This window comes from Brachyhypopomus gauderio, chromosome 17, assembly GCF_052324685.1.
Source record: "Brachyhypopomus gauderio isolate BG-103 chromosome 17, BGAUD_0.2, whole genome shotgun sequence".
Taxonomy (NCBI): domain Eukaryota; kingdom Metazoa; phylum Chordata; class Actinopteri; order Gymnotiformes; family Hypopomidae; genus Brachyhypopomus; species Brachyhypopomus gauderio.
This window is the reverse complement of record NC_135227.1, coordinates 10,169,305-10,185,417: the sequence shown is the minus strand read 5'-3', so window position 1 is coordinate 10,185,417 and position 16,113 is coordinate 10,169,305. Positions and strand designations below refer to the sequence as shown.

General features: G+C 44.2%; 1 protein-coding gene and 1 long non-coding RNA gene across 3 annotated transcripts in view; both read right to left on the bottom strand.

Moving 5' to 3' along the window:
* Window positions 1-12,196, bottom strand: part of kif26ab (kinesin family member 26Ab) — a 77,390-nt gene extending 65,194 nt beyond the window's left edge. Inside the window, exons 1-2 of one of the 2 annotated variants that reach the window (XM_076978302.1) lie at window positions 11,791-12,196; window positions 9,583-9,816 (exon numbers count right to left, since the gene is read on the bottom strand). In XM_076978302.1, coding sequence (XP_076834417.1) covers window positions 9,583-9,816; window positions 11,791-11,925 — 369 coding nt within the window. In that variant the 5' untranslated portion in view covers window positions 11,926-12,196. Of the gene's footprint in view, window positions 1-9,582; window positions 9,817-9,991; window positions 10,264-11,790 lie in introns of those variants that run through there. The other variant, XM_076978303.1, reaches the window with a different exon arrangement.
* Window positions 12,197-14,434: 2,238 nt separating this feature from the next.
* Window positions 14,435-15,760, bottom strand: LOC143480565 (uncharacterized). The gene is made up of 2 exons (XR_013121851.1): window positions 15,615-15,760; window positions 14,435-15,477 (listed from the first exon to the last, which is right to left on the bottom strand). It is a non-coding gene; the product is annotated as an uncharacterized LOC143480565 (long non-coding RNA).
* Between the last annotated feature and the right edge of the window lie 353 nt (window positions 15,761-16,113).

Here is a 16,113-nt window from a genome sequence, read left to right as displayed (position 1 = left end):
GTAGCTTCTGCAGCACAAGCACTAATTTACTCTGGATCCAGAGGCACGTCTCCCCCGCTGGGATGCTGGTCCTTGTATTTTGACCAAAGCATGTCACAGTTCCTTTAGATCTTAACGTCTGTGCTTACTTGTGTAAAAGAGGAGTGTGACTTTAAAGCTTTGCAGTCAGCCAGACACTCCTGGTCAGCTCTAAGGTGCATTTTTCAGTCTGTATCGTGTCTCTCTCTCTCTCTCTCTCTCTCTCTCTCTCTCTCTCTCTCTCTCTCTCTCTCTCTCTCTCTCTCTCTCTCTCTCTCTCTCTCTCTCTCTCTCTTTCTCTCTGTCTCTGTCTCTCGCTTTCAATATCACATTTCTTTCAATATCACAATCAAGACTCAGTATGTCCCGTGTTAATTGTTGTGATTACTGTGCTGTGATTACATTATTATGACTATTGTGTTGTGAGTTCTCAGTTTATATTCACTTTAAGCACTAAGGCATCCAGGGTCAGGAGTGTACATTAGAAGGCTCTTCTTCCAAGAGAATTTACATTAGTCTGTTTCTATTTGAAAATATATACTGTGTTTTGAAATATATACTGACATATTGTAGAGTCAAGCTCTAATTGTATGAAGTGTTTTAATGGTCAAATTCTCCAAAAGACCCTAATTAGGAAGATGAGTTCTGTTCAGCACAGAAGATGTCTGGCACAGATATTAGACTCTCCCCATATCTCATTCATGTGCCACAAACACTCATTAACTGCCTTAGCTGTTCACGTAGTTTATTGCGCCTGGCCAGCTGAAACAGTCCTGTTAGCCTGTGCAAGCCAAAACAGGCAGGCAGCAGACAGCCGGCCAGACGTCTGAGAACATAAGCCAGAGGGAGACGGCCTACGCTAGCCTAGCCGTTCACATCTTTATCTGTGCGGCAGTCGGCTGCTCTGATAACAGACAGCCTCTGGCATCAGACATCAATCAGACACTGGGTGTATACCTGTATTTAGTGTCTGTCTTCACACACACACACACACACACACACAAACATACACACATGGGCTCACACACAGGGGAACACGCATACAAACACAGAGCCCCTGGAGCTTGCTTGCTATGTCATATCCTCCGGTGCATCTTTCAAAAAACCTTACAGAATGTACCAAGAGATTTGTAGAGAACGTACGCATATACTGTATATATAGACAGTGATGGAAATTGATGATGCATCTATATTTTAGTAGTAATGATTTTACGTCTCTCTAGAATAAGGTCTAGTTTAGTGTGTCCCAGGTGCGAGTAAATAAGGCCTACTTCAGACACGTGCCATAAACAACCGAGCTTCCACAGAGGGCGAGGGAGGGGGTAAACTCTGGCTGTTTACCTTCTGATCAACACCTTTTATTACTAATAAACCTTCTCATAGAGAAGCCTCAGGTATGATTAACTTCCATAAATCCCACAACAAACTTGACGAGGGTGAGACTGCACGTTTGAGTGGTCTGGACTTGTTGACCTGCGACGGGGTAGCTCCCATGGAAATAAAACTGTCTCCGCTCGCAACCTCAGTCTGTTTTCAGAGACGAGGATGTCGTGGGTCGGGGTCGGGTAACCCTCAGCGCTGGAGCCTGGAGACAGAATCTCTCTCCTCTGTTTCAATAAGCTTTTTCCATCAGAACATCAAGACAGAACACTCTGATACGTCCTGTATGCTCTCACATGACCTGAACGCTCTCACACCTCCTCTCTCTGCTCCTGCTCCTGTTCTCTGCTCCTGTGTGCTCCTCCATCACTCTGCTCTGACCTGTCTCTCTCTCCCCCTCAACCCAGGCCCAGAGCTCTACTGCAGAACATCATCATTCTATGACTAAATACAGAACACAGCCTTTGGGGCAGGATTGGACTTTGGGGCTGAATTGGAGATAGTAGCTCTGAGACTGAGAATTCTGTCAATACCTTTTAGGAGCACAAACTTCAGAGATATATATATATATATAGTACACAAAATGGTGAGGGAGGCATCTGTCCATTCACAAGTTAGTTCAGTGAAACCTGGCACCACATTAAAGAAAGCTCAAACTGACAGGAGGGAATAAACCAATCAACATAGCGCTAGAAAAGCCACTTCAAAGCAACTTATCTCTCCGTCTCCCTCTCCCTCACTCCCTGTCTTTCACCATCTTCCCCAGAACATAAGCGATAAACCATTCAACCTCACACTTCAGCCTTTCACAGAAGAGGAGTTTGAGAGGTCTGATTTTCTAAAGCTAAACTCTAAATAGAAACAGAAAACCATTCGATCACCATGTTACTGGTGTAACATAACATTTATGTTACCATCATAAACAACATTAACAGCATAATGTTACATCTCACTCTCTCTGGAAGGTGGAACTACAGTCTGTTTACAGTCTGCAAAATATTAAAATATCATTCCCTTCTCTTGTGACTGGAAAGGCCTTTGTGTACATTGCATGAATAGGCCAAGGAATAGCAGACCAATCCGTGTGCCCCTACTGGGCGAAGTGTGTAACGTCTCCTTACATAAAGAATCCAAACCCAGTTTCTGAAGGCCAATCTCACTGGCATTCACCAAGACCTGTCAATCAACAAGGACGAAATATGTAAAAAATCACTGCACACTTATCTTCAGAAGCACACATGTTCATATTGAGGAAAAGACAAAAATCTTGAGGAAAATTATTACAAAAAAATAGTCACCTTTATCTTGCCACCACAGTATAAGCACATAAAACAATGTACCTTATCAGCTAAATACGCATGTTATCTCAAAACACGCTCCTGCAAACACCAAGTTCAAACACTGCTGACTGTGTATCGTAACCGTGGTTTACACAAGCAAACATTAGTAGTTATGGATGTGTTTCACTAAACTTATATCAGTTCCTGTGGTTAAGCCTCCACGGCCTGGGGTGAAAGGTCAAAGATCACGACTGAGGTCAGAGCTGCGTGCAGAAACCTGCGCAGGCGGACGGCCACTCGGTGGGTTCCATGGTGTGTGAGCTCCACGGACCTCAGCCAGCACTCACACTCTTCCACCCAGAGGGTCCAGTACGGACCGCCTTACTGGACAGACACGTCCGTCAGGGCTCCTCCCACCGGGGGAGGCAGAGCAGCAGGAATCAACACTGACATTCCTGTGTGCTTAGGTGGCATTTACAGACGATCTTATCAAAGGTGTGATGTGTGTGTCATACCCCACTCAGCTGGAAAGGTTCTTGGGCACTGCAATTACTTCTTAGACTAAACCAGGACCACGCAAATGAAAATCAATTCAGTTATAAATCAGAAAAGTTCAATGCTCACAAATTCTCCTGAAACTGCAGTGGTGCTGAAGACGAGCGTTGTGCACCCAGCCCGTGCCCAACACAGAGGTGTGTGACAGCACACAGGCAGCGAAGGGCCCCCAGGGCTCCCAAAGTGACTGATTTATAGCAGCAGGTTGAATGTGTGCAGGGCAGTACCCCCCTTCAGGGCTCCGGGAGAAGGGCTGGGCTGAGCCTGTCGAACCAGGACTTCCAGAACGCTCCGTAGCTTTCCCTTTCACTGGACTGCCTTCCCACGAGAACAACACACCACGCACAGCAGGAGGAAGCAACTGCTGCTGGTGTCATCAAAGCAGAGTATTACCTACCTAACACAAGCATGCAGTCATAACCAAAGTTCACCTCAGTGTTCCCCACTGCTCAATTAAGCTCTATTAGACACCTGCTTAAATTAATATTTATGGGGTGTTTGAGTGAAGTTTTTGATCTTTTTCTAGCTTTATATAATGGCTTCAAAAAAGCCGGTCCTTATAATGATGCATAGATGCTGGCTGTGGTGTATGTATGATCTGAGAAGAGTTTATCCGTTTAACGTCTCTGTATATGATAGAATGAGCCTCAGATTCAGGCTTCATAATGTGGTTGTCACTCAGTGTGATAGAGGCAGACCACTCAAACTAACCTCATAACATTTTACTCATATCCTTCCCCATAAAGACCAAACACTTATTTCACATCAAATACAAACCGGTATATTCTCTCTCACATCCACTCTCTCTCTCTCGCACTCTCTCACTCACACACACACACACACACACACACACACACACACCAGTTCTCCAGGAGAATCAAGCCTTCATAAAGAGTCAACAATTTCCCAAATCCTTCCATGCGTATCATTCATAAAGTCGTTCTTAGAACAACATTAACAGAAACAGAAGAAGCTGGTGATACCCATCAGGTATCAGGTGACATGCGAAAATGACCAAAGGCTGTGGGAGCTTTTGACTTGCACTATGAAAGAATTTTAGACGTCCGGCACCTCATAGCAGAGGGCTTTGGAGATATAGTGACCATTTGAGATCGATGACAGCCACTTCAGTCCCTCTCTTCAGACAATAGCCATGAAACGTTCCCCTCCAAGCACCAATTCATCTTATTACATTTGATCCCATATAGTGTGTAGCCCCGTGCCATAACAGTGGGAGGAGTACGGACCCCATATGGTGGAGCTGATATAATACAGGTGTCCAGCTCCTCAGTCTTGTTGAAAGATCTCATAATTGCAGTGCACAGTGCAGCTGGAATCCAGGCCTTAACTGGAGAGTTCTCAGGTTCCTTTTTTTTACTGGTTAATCTCTATTTACAACACACATGTTTTGGGATTATTCTGACCATTTAAGTGGCTCAGTGCTGGGTTGAATCTTCAAGACTTCTTGACATGTTAGTATTGAGTCGCTTTTCCCTCTGTGAACACATTGGCCACTGTGCTGTGTTAAGCGTGTGGGAAGTTTGACAAGTCTCCAGTCAGTGGCACTAAAGTACCTGAAACTAGTGAGTCTGAAGCTGCAGCACTGTGAGAAGTGGCCGTTCCTCAGAGATATCAGCTAAAGGAATCGCTGACAATAAATAATAAAACAAAGCACTGTGAGCACGGTGGGCAAGGCCTAGGGAGAAACCCAGCCCCATTAAATGCTGTGGGCCATGAAGAAAGACTAATTGCCACCTGTGAACACACACACACACACACACACACACACACACTGCAAAAGACTATAAAGAAAGGGCCTGTCACCATACCTTCAGTGCTGACCAGGCACTTCTCAGCCAGGCATCACTGTCAGATAACTACATGAGCGCACATCTGAGACAGAGCCTAAATATCTGCCTACACACACACACAACACTAACACACACAACACTTACGCAGTACTCACATACACAACACTCACAACCCCAATACTCACACACACAACACTCACAACCCCAATACTCACACACACAACACTCACAACCCCAATACTCACATACACAACACTCACAACCCCAGTACTCACACACACACAACCCCAGTACTCACACACACACACAACACTCACAACCCCAATACTCACACACACACAACACTCACAACCCCAATACTCTCACACACACACAACACTCACAACCCCAGTACTCACACACAACACTCACAACCCCAGTACTCACACACACACAACACTTACACACACAACACTTACGCAGTACTCACATACACAACACTCACAACCCCAATACTCACACACACAACACTCACAACCCCAATACTCACACACACACAACCCCAGTACTCACACACACACAACACTCACAACCCCAATACTCACACACACACAACACTCACAACCCCAATACTCACACACACAACACTCACAACCCCAATACTCACACACACACAACCCCAGTACTCACACACACACAACACTCACAACCCCAATACTCACACACACACAACACTCACAACCCCAATACTCACACACACACACAACACTCACAACCCCAGTACTCACACACACACAACACTAACACACACAACACTTACGCAGTACTCACATACACAACACTCACAATCCCAGTACTCACACACACACACACAACACTCACAACCCCAATACTCACACACACAACACTCACAACCCCAGTACTCACACACACAACACTCACAACCCCAATACTCACACACACAACACTCACAACCCCAGTACTCACACACACAACACTCACAACCCCAGTACTCACACACAACACTCACAACCCCAGTACTCACACACACAACACTCACAACCCCAATACTCACACACAACACTCACAACCCCAGTACTCACACACACAACACTCACAACCCCAGTACTCACACACACAACACTCACAACCCCAGTACTCACACACACAACACTCACAACCCCAATACTCACACACAACACTCACAACCCCAGTACTCACACACAACACTCACAACCCCAGTACTCACACACACAACACTCACAACCCCAGTACTCACACACAACACTCACAACCCCAGTACTCACACACAACACTCACAACCCCAGTACTCACACACACACACAACACTCACAACCCCAATACTCACACACAACACTCACAACCCCAGTACTCACACACACAACACTCACAACCCCAGTACTCACACACAACACTCACAACCCCAGTACTCACACACACAACACTCACAACCCCAGTACTCACACACAACACTCACAACCCCAGTATTCATACACACAACACTCACAACCCCAGTACTCACACACACAACACTCACAACCCCAGTACTCACACACAACACTCACAACCCCAGTACTCACACACAACACTCACAACCCCAGTACTCACACACACAACACTCACAACCCCAATACTCACACACAAGACTCACAATCCCAGTACTCACACACAACACTCACAACCCCAGTACTCACACACAACACTCACAACCCCAGTACTCACACACACAACACTCACAACCCCAATACTCACACACAACACTCACAACCCCAGTACTCACACACAACACTCACAACCCCAGTACTCACACACACAACACTCACAACCCCAATACTCACACACAACACTCACAACCCCAATACTCACACACAACACTCACAACCCCAGTACTCACACACAACACTCACAACCCTATGGCCCAGCCCTACTCCTGCCGCTCATCTGGTCGAGCCAGTAGATCTTGGGATTGATTCCAGGAAAAACGTATTCATCATGACAGTATGTGTAAGTCATAAGAGGATAAGCACTCACATCATTTGGTATGTAAGTGTTTATCCACTTATAACTTACACATACAAGTGTCTGTGCTTTAAAAGTGCACCACAATGTAAAGACTACATTTCAGTGTGTACTCCATCTGGTTGGCGTGTGGATCTGTAAGGAGTGTGTACCACTATGTTTCCTAACATCGTGTCATCTATTGGGCTGGAGTGTAAGACCGTCAGGAGTGTGTGCTGTTCTGTCTCCTGACAGTGTCCATTTCAATTCCACATTTAATCTCAAAAGTCCAGAAGTGGTTCAGTGAGTCTTTCTGGTGAGCAAACGTCACTGAAATCTGACCAACTTCTACAACTCTGCTACTGCAAATTCTGAACAGGAAAGTCAAAGCTAAAGACTTCAGCTTGGTAACTAACTGTGAAATACTGTATGATGATCCCAGCATCTGCTCCCACTCCGAAACAGAAGGTGTGATGAACAGCAGCACCACCAGGATCAGATCACCGGGGTACATCTCCCCTCACTCATACCCCCACACTCATCCCAACATACTTCACACCTTCAAACTATAAATCATCAGTGTTCATCCTATATCGGGCAAACGAGGTTGAAAGAAACTGGCCACACTTAGCAGCCGATATGAGCAGGGGCCTGGAGTTCAGGGCAGGTGAGCAGCTCCATCTGGACAATGCGGCCTTTCTGCTCTCCAGCTGAGCAACCCTGCCCCCAGAGAGCAGCGGGGAGACCACGGCCTCACTGAACCATCAGCACAGAGGCTGGCAGAGTCAGAGACTCCTGCCCTCCCACTACACCTCCTCCAGACCACACAAGACCAGCACTGCAGCCTACGTGGCCAGGACCCAGGGCCCCTTTATTTCCTGTGCTTAACCACTTACACACACACACACACACACACACACACACACACACACAAACACATTCACACACACACACACACACACACACACACACACACACACACAAACACATTCACACACACACACACATTCACACACACACACACACACACACACACACACACACACACACACACACACAAACACATTCACACACACACACACACACACACACACACACACACACACACAAACACATTCACACACACACACACACAAACAAACACATTCACACACACACACACAAACACATTCACACACACACACACACACACACACACACACAAAGGTCCCTCTGTCCCCTATAGTAACCTGGAGTAAGGATAAGTGTGTGTGAGTGGGGGGGTGGAGGGGGTGTCAAACCAAGCTGGGGGAGTGTAATCCTACCTAAGTGTGAGATCTTCCCCTGAACCAGCACAAAGAAGCCCAGCGCACCCGAGGCTAGCGTTCACAGAGACTCAGACAGCAATAAAGAGTCAAGAGCCTATATTTAACAGTGGTGGGAATTTGGGGCCGTGCATACAGGAACACTTTGAATGTGTGGTGAAGGTCAACTGGGTGTCCATTTCCTCCCCAGACCGCACAGCCAACCTGCTTGACTGTTCGGCCCCCACCACACGCCCCTGAGGGCCACGCTCAAGAAGGGAGATACGCATTGTTTTCCAAAACAATGGGCCACTTCCAAACAGAGCCTCGCTCCACACAGTCCCAGGCCTGGTTACTCTGAGTGTATGGTGCAGAACGCAGCAGACGTGTTTTACATGAGCGAGACTGCAGGAAACCCGTCAGGCAAACACTCTTAGTTTATTTAGGAAACACTCCTAGGTCTAGTTAAGGAACCATTTGCATAACTTATATTGATAATAAATGTGTATTTTAAGATGATGATGTAGGTGATAAAATTCAAGTTTAGTTCCAAAATGATTGTGTCTCTCACGTTATTCAAGCCGTTACACTGTGGCCACACAACACATGGAAATCTCTGCCACACATGTTCTGTTTCTAGACACTGACGGGATTACACAGTTTGTCTGGATTGGCCTTAGGTGACACCGACTTGCTATTTTTTGGCTTTTAAAAACTCTAAATGGAACACCACCACTATATTGGATAGACAGAATAACGTGTAACTCTGTGGAGACCATTGTACATGTTTGTGGTCTTCTCAATGGTGTGATATCCCAATCCAAAGTGGAGTTCAGTAAACTTCCCATCAGTCACCAACATTCAACATGACCTTTTCACAAAAATCTGATATGACCAGCTATTAGTTTTGTTATAAAGGCAACCAGAGTCTGTTTAGGAAAACCGTTCAGTGTGCTCATAGCAGGCAACACACCAACAGAGTGCAATGAAAGGAATGTTCACTTAAAGATCTTTAGATACAAGGTTAGGGTCAAGAGGTTATGACACTAACAAAGATCTATATCACATTGCATCAGAGACATCACACAGCCCACAGAGTGACAAACATTTACTTAAATATCCAAGTATACGGGCTTTCCAGGTTGTGAATTTCTGACTTCCCAGGACTGAGAAACGGACAGAGGGGGCTGGGGCTTTGCTTGGTGTTTTAGTTTATTTTTCTTATTTGTTAGTTTTTCAAAAATCTTTTGCACTGACCTTCAGCGAAGCTGGGTCGATGAGCGAGAGGGCTTGCTTCTTCAGCTCAGCTACGATCATCTGACATTGCTTGCACAGGTGCGTCTTGACGTCGTCCCTCTCCGACTCGGAGACGCTCGCGCAGCCTGCGCCCTCGGGAGGTGGTCGGCTCGCGCACCTCGCGTCCTCCGCGGACAGGAGCCTCTTGCGCGGAGCCGAGTCGTGTTTGAGTGATGGCTCTGCGCTCCCCTCCACCTTGGCAAGGAAAGACAACACTGGCTTTTAATCGGTTTCTGATTTAAGATTTTCAAACGTATATTTTGCACGTGATTGCTGCGTTTTTTGGAAGATACCGGCCCCGCCGCAAACTTTGCAGAAGTGTGGATGTGTTCAAACGTAGGTCGAATAAGTCAGTCAGATCGTGACTTACAGTGAATCGCGTGGTTCCGGACGGGTCCTGATCAGCGTTAACCTGAGTCCGATTCATCTCGGTTTAAAAAAAAAGACCTTTTACGCCGTTTTGTTTAAAAATAAATGTATGCTATACACATTGGTTAGCAGCACGGTGTCTCAAGTGTTAGCAGAAACACCATGAAAAGAGCAGGTTTAGATTGCCATAGAAAAGTTTTGCGTTGCAGTCCCATGGCGACGTAGAAAAGCGGCGGTGAAGTTTGTGTGTTCATTTGAGCTGCAGGCAGACCCGTGAACTGCTGCAGGGGCGTGGTGGGTGTGCTCGCAGCGCACGCTGCTTTAAGCCTTTGAGAAGTAAGGCTGAACAATTAACTTCCTTTGGTGTCTTCAGTACACCAGTACATATACCCATACGCATGCAAAAAGATGATCAAGTTGTCTTAATGGAATAGTAAAAAGGCAATGATATTTTAAAAGTATTCCTTTTTATTTAGGCTGTTGAAGAGTCTACCGTTGCTTTTCAAACATATTCCTTCCTTTTAAATATTTTGTATTATATTATATTTGCACTGTGTACTGGATAATCGCATTACATTAATAATAACAATACATTAATAATAAATCCAAGCATGATTTAAATAGTCATTTTGTTCAAGTTAAACGTGATCATTTTGCTACTGCGACTGAATCGTGTGAAGTCAAATCTTTATTTGTTACTCTGGCGCCACCATATGGCAATTCTCACACATGACAGCTTGCGTCCTTAGGGGATGAAAAAACTACAATAATTGTTACATATTTAATTATTATTATGTAAATATTTGATGTTGATGATGTACTAAGATCACATGATTTGAAGTCACAGCCAAACTGGTTTTCCTTTTCCTCCACTTCTTTGTCTGACAGACGTAGTCACACGCTATGATCAATCAACGGAAATGTTGACAGTAGATTCCCAGAACACAACTCAAAACATAATTCAACAATTTCCTTAATTCACACCTATATGGAGCTTATACGCAGATGCAAGATCTTGCTTTTATATGAGCAAAAGCTGGAAGCTACAGAACCGTGTAAACTGATTGAAACTGGAACCTGGCGTGAAGCCCGATAGCAAATTACCTTTTTTTTGGTTTTGCTGTCAGACACTCGATTAAATCGCCTAAATGAAAAGACCCGATAATTACGTCATTATAATGACGGCATACCAAAACTGATCATCTAGAAATCGACCCAGATTCCAATGTGTCTATACTTTTTTGAAAATGAAATTAATTAGCTGTACTATAAACTTTCATTAATAATTTTTATCCAATATCGTTTTACAGGGTCCGTGAGGTCACGGGACAACTTGTGCAGAAGTAGCGTGCGTGAGATACTGTTGCGTGTAACTCCGACCGTAAAGACACAAACGTGTGGATGAGCGATCTCCCGTTTCTCTTGATATTAGCTCTACAATACGCTACAGGCTATTCGACTAATTGCTTTCGCTCTCGCCTGTAGAGCGTTTGTCGCCTGACCGACACATCATCACAGTGCCGTCTGCAGAACTTGTTGCCTGAAACACTGAAACGAGTCCACAGCAGCGGGTTGTTTAAGTATAACGGTTCTCAGATTTCTAATCAGGTGACAAAGTTGAGTGGTTGAATGTTAAAATGGACGATTCGTCAGTGTGAATGAGCGCTGTTCTCGGTCCTGAAAATCATAAAACGCCACTCCCGTGTAGGTACTGAAGAGTCACAAACTGGCAGTCTTGCACAGCTTTGCAGTCAACTTGTAGAGTGATTCTTCCTTTCTTAGCGGCAGAAATGCACTTACCTTTGCTTTTCTTTTTAATAGATGACTTGTAAATCCAAATATTATGTCAGAGTCCACAAAGAACGTTCCCAAGTCAATGAGACTCGGGCTTGATTTGTCTGATACAGACGAATCTTGAGAGTTTTGTAAATCCATTGTTAGATATCAGCTTGGACAGAATTTATCCGCCTGTTTATGTCAAATGTGGAAAAGTCATTTGCGTTTCGCTCCGTGGTGTCATTTTACATATTACCAAAATGTTGCTTTTACCCAGAGATGCTCTGTGTCTCACATCCAAATGATAACTCATTTATAACGAGTTTGTTTATCCGGTTCTTCTCATTAATTTTGTTGTTTATCAGTATGGTTTATCCCAATATTGTCAAATGTCCAAACAACAAACAACCCCAAAAATTCCACCCGTAATCCAAGCGCTATACCCAAACACCCTCTTAGACACTTTCCTCGCCCACTGACTGTCCACGCCTTGTCTGCTCAGTGCTTACGCTGCGGGTCCGCGAGGGAAAAATTATGTCAGTGTTGCGAAGACCACCTTGAGCAACTCCACCTCTCTCTCTCTCTCTCTCTCTCTCTCTCTCTCTCTCTCTCTCTCTCTCTCTCTCTCCTCTCCCTCTCTCTCTCTCTCTCTCTCTCTCTCCCTCTCTCCCCAGCCTTATTTACTCCTGGACCTGACTGGTGGGTTCACACTTCGCATAGCACGTGCGCTTTTATGCGTGGATCGTGCGGGTTCCTCTTCCTTGCCCCACGTGGCGCACCGCTTAGCCCGAGTGTATCAATCCTGGACGCTACAGTCGCCCCGAGCCCACCGAGGTGATCTTAAAATGTCCTGCTAAATATGTTACAATATGATACTGGTTCTTAAAATAAATGAAGGCACACAGTGATGAGTAAAGTGTCATTCCTAATGAGTACTCACTCCTAATGATTACTTTGGGGTAATTACGCACAGACAACCTTTCAGAGCATTTTATATTTATATTTGGACTTAAAGTACCAAATGTTTCTCTATTTTTGTTTAATCCTAGACACAGACCCAGAAACACGATCATTGTAAATGTGATCTCGCGTCTGTTTCCAGTATAAGCTTCAAAGCCAATTGGTCTCAGAATAGTTACACTCTCCGAAGTTCATACGCCTAATCTCCTGTAATGATTGACGTGATTTTGGTCGCGTAGACTATGCTTGCATTGCAAGTTTTGTGCTTTAAAATAAAATGGTACGTTCCATTTAGCAATGTTCGTGCCCACTTTAACTGTGCATCAGTGGTGGCGTAACCCATCCGCCAAGACCTTATCATTCTGCGCTTTTAGATTGTGCAGAATGTGCAGCCATCGAACGGCCTGAATCCGAAGCTTTCTGTGTTAGATTAGGTTGGTTATACCCTGGGTTTAAGATGAACACCGGACATTACCGCTGGACTCTTAATAAAAATCTTATCTAGTGCACACAGAGGACTTCCTTGTAGATAAGCAGGCAGACATTAGAACCATAATAAAGTCGTTCCTGTTTTAAAGGAGCCGTTTCTGGTGCCCGATTAACAAAATTAGGCTGCTGGTTTGATACAAATTCGACCGTGAATACAATATAGCAATTATAAGCTTCAGTAGATTGTGTTTGATACGTTGTAAAATTGTCACATAATACCCCCCCCCCACCCACACACACACACACACACACACACACACACTCACAGTTCTTTTTGAGATGACAGGGTGTGATGGATTGCAGCTTCCTAAAAGGTGGGGGTCACTCATACGTTAGTGTTTTAGGACCTGATGATTACAGTCCGCTGTAAAGGTGATTTACCACTTGCAGCCTCTAACCTATCTCTGCTCTTCGCTGGCCGAGACGTGGTCACCCCTACGCTGGATGAGACACGACTACCCAGATACGCTGATGAGATTCCGCAGATAGAGTCCCGGGGGAGTCCGACTCGACATCTGCTGCCGTTGTGCATGTAGGCAAATCGCTCCGGGCTGCTCATCAGGACCGCTGAAATATCTTTCTCCTCGCGCGTTAACCAGGTTGTGCCGTTGGGCTTTAAGAAGACGCGTTAAGCAAATATGCTGTTTAGGCGCACCGCTGAGATCAAGGGGAGAAAACGCTGTGTCTTTGTCGGCTAAAGACGGCAACTGATTGCGCGCTTATGAATTATTTATTAAAAGACACCGCAAATAAAACTATTGACTCGTTTGCCACCTTTTGGTCCCAAATAGATCCATATGTTTCCATCCATATATTATGGGGAGATACATATTATCTACAGTACAAACGTACAGTTTTATAGTTTTCAAAGTTTTTAAAAATTTTAATAGACTACTAATTTGCTTTTAAGGTTGGAGGACTGAAAAACACACAGGATTGATTAAAAAAACACTCGTGCTGGTTTTTTTTTTTCGTGCTTTCGTGCTTGTCTTGTTTGAGCGCTAATCGATCGCATTTGAATTTCAGTACTTATTTACCATTCATGAGTTTCTCTTCAGTCTCTTCTATCTTGCGCCTTTTCTTGTGTCCAAGAGCCTATAATCCACTGCATTTGTTCACTAATGGCTTGCTATGTGTATAGTGCTAATAGCATGAAACTGTCCAATATCTTTGTTTTAATTAATGAATGAAACTGATTTAAAGTAATAATTACACTTACTCATTGTTATCATTAGTTTATTTAGATAGCGCCATACGTCTAAGGTACAAAATGTATAGAAGATATACAAACATAGATTGCGTGGCATGAGCCAGAGTTAGTTCTGCATATGCATAGAAATACACATGGAAAGATATACACGAACAGGCAGACAACATCTTAAATGAATAGACATACAGAACATCTTAAATGAACAGACATGCACGATATCTTAAATCAACAGTCATACAGGACATTTTTAATTAATAGACATAGCCTACAGGATATATGTGTAAGTCTACCTTAAAAGTCTAAACTTAGTTTATGACTTCCTCTTGTGAATCGTTTACATTTTCACTCGTCTAACTATATGAAGTTCGTTCCGTACATCATAAGGATAAATTAATGGCAATATATCCACAGGGACAGCTAATTTGCCAAGACATATTGTTAAAACGTCATGAAGCATATTCAGTACCACGGACAGCACCAGCGAGATGTACCGTGAACGTCTTTAATAAATAGTTGATACAGATTATGTTCTGCGTCTTTTTAAAATCATACATGTAGGGTTTAAGAGAAGGATATGGTTTGCTTAAAGGTTAATATGCAACCAGTGAAAGGATAAATACAAATATTAATTATTCTGTAACAAAAAAGAACACAAGGGGGCATGAGAGAGAGAGAGAGATATAGGGAGAGAGAGAGAGTGAGAGAGAGAGAGAGAGAGAGAGAGATTATTGCACACATAAGCGAAATATATCAAAATTTAGTTTCCTTCAATAAACTTTTAACGGCAAAAAATTATATAATTATTATCTTAATAAATGTCATATTCCAACTCATTTATTTTACTGTTTGTGTAATTAAACTACATAAGTTAAGAGATAAAGCACTACTGTAAATACAAGTACAAAGGTATCTAATGGTTTTTTAAAGATGAATTGGACTACACTACACACAGCACCAGCGAGGCCTCTGCTCCAGAGTTAATAAACACACGAAGCCGCTTCTCCGTCCTGCTGTCGTAGCACCACAGAAATCGTCTGCCTGATCAAGTGGTCCTAAACATTTCACAATTTTGGGATAGAACTGTTGAACTGTTAAGAACCACTGCATCAGAGAGACCAAATCAACCCGACGTGCGATGAGCTCCTTATATCAAGGTGTGTAGCACGGCCATCTTCAGGTGTTGTCTTACCGTAACGTGCTCCAGGAGAGTATCAGTCCGCTCGCAACAGTGATTTGGTTCATTTGAGGTCCATGGCATGTAAAGGTGACCACAGATCGAAAGGGAAGAGAAAGGGTTAAAACGAAGGCCGAGGAAGACGTCTTCCAAGGTGCTCGCGCCCGATGACACAGATTGTCAGTGTGTTGCACTTTTATACTGCCTGGTGAGAGGATTGTTCACACAAGCCTTTTCAGTGAGACTGGAATGACGGCCACGCAGGTCCGACCGGATCGTCCGGGTTCCAGCGCATTGGGCGCTTCTTGGGCCCGCTCTGGATTAACAATGAACCATGCGGGACTCAAGCACGTTGGAACTCTCGCCAATTCACACACACACACACACACACACACACACACACACACACACACACACACACACACACACACACACACACACTTTAATATTAATTCATATATAATTTTTCATTGTTGTGTGTAACAACCCAAGTACAGATAGCTGAACTTAGTAT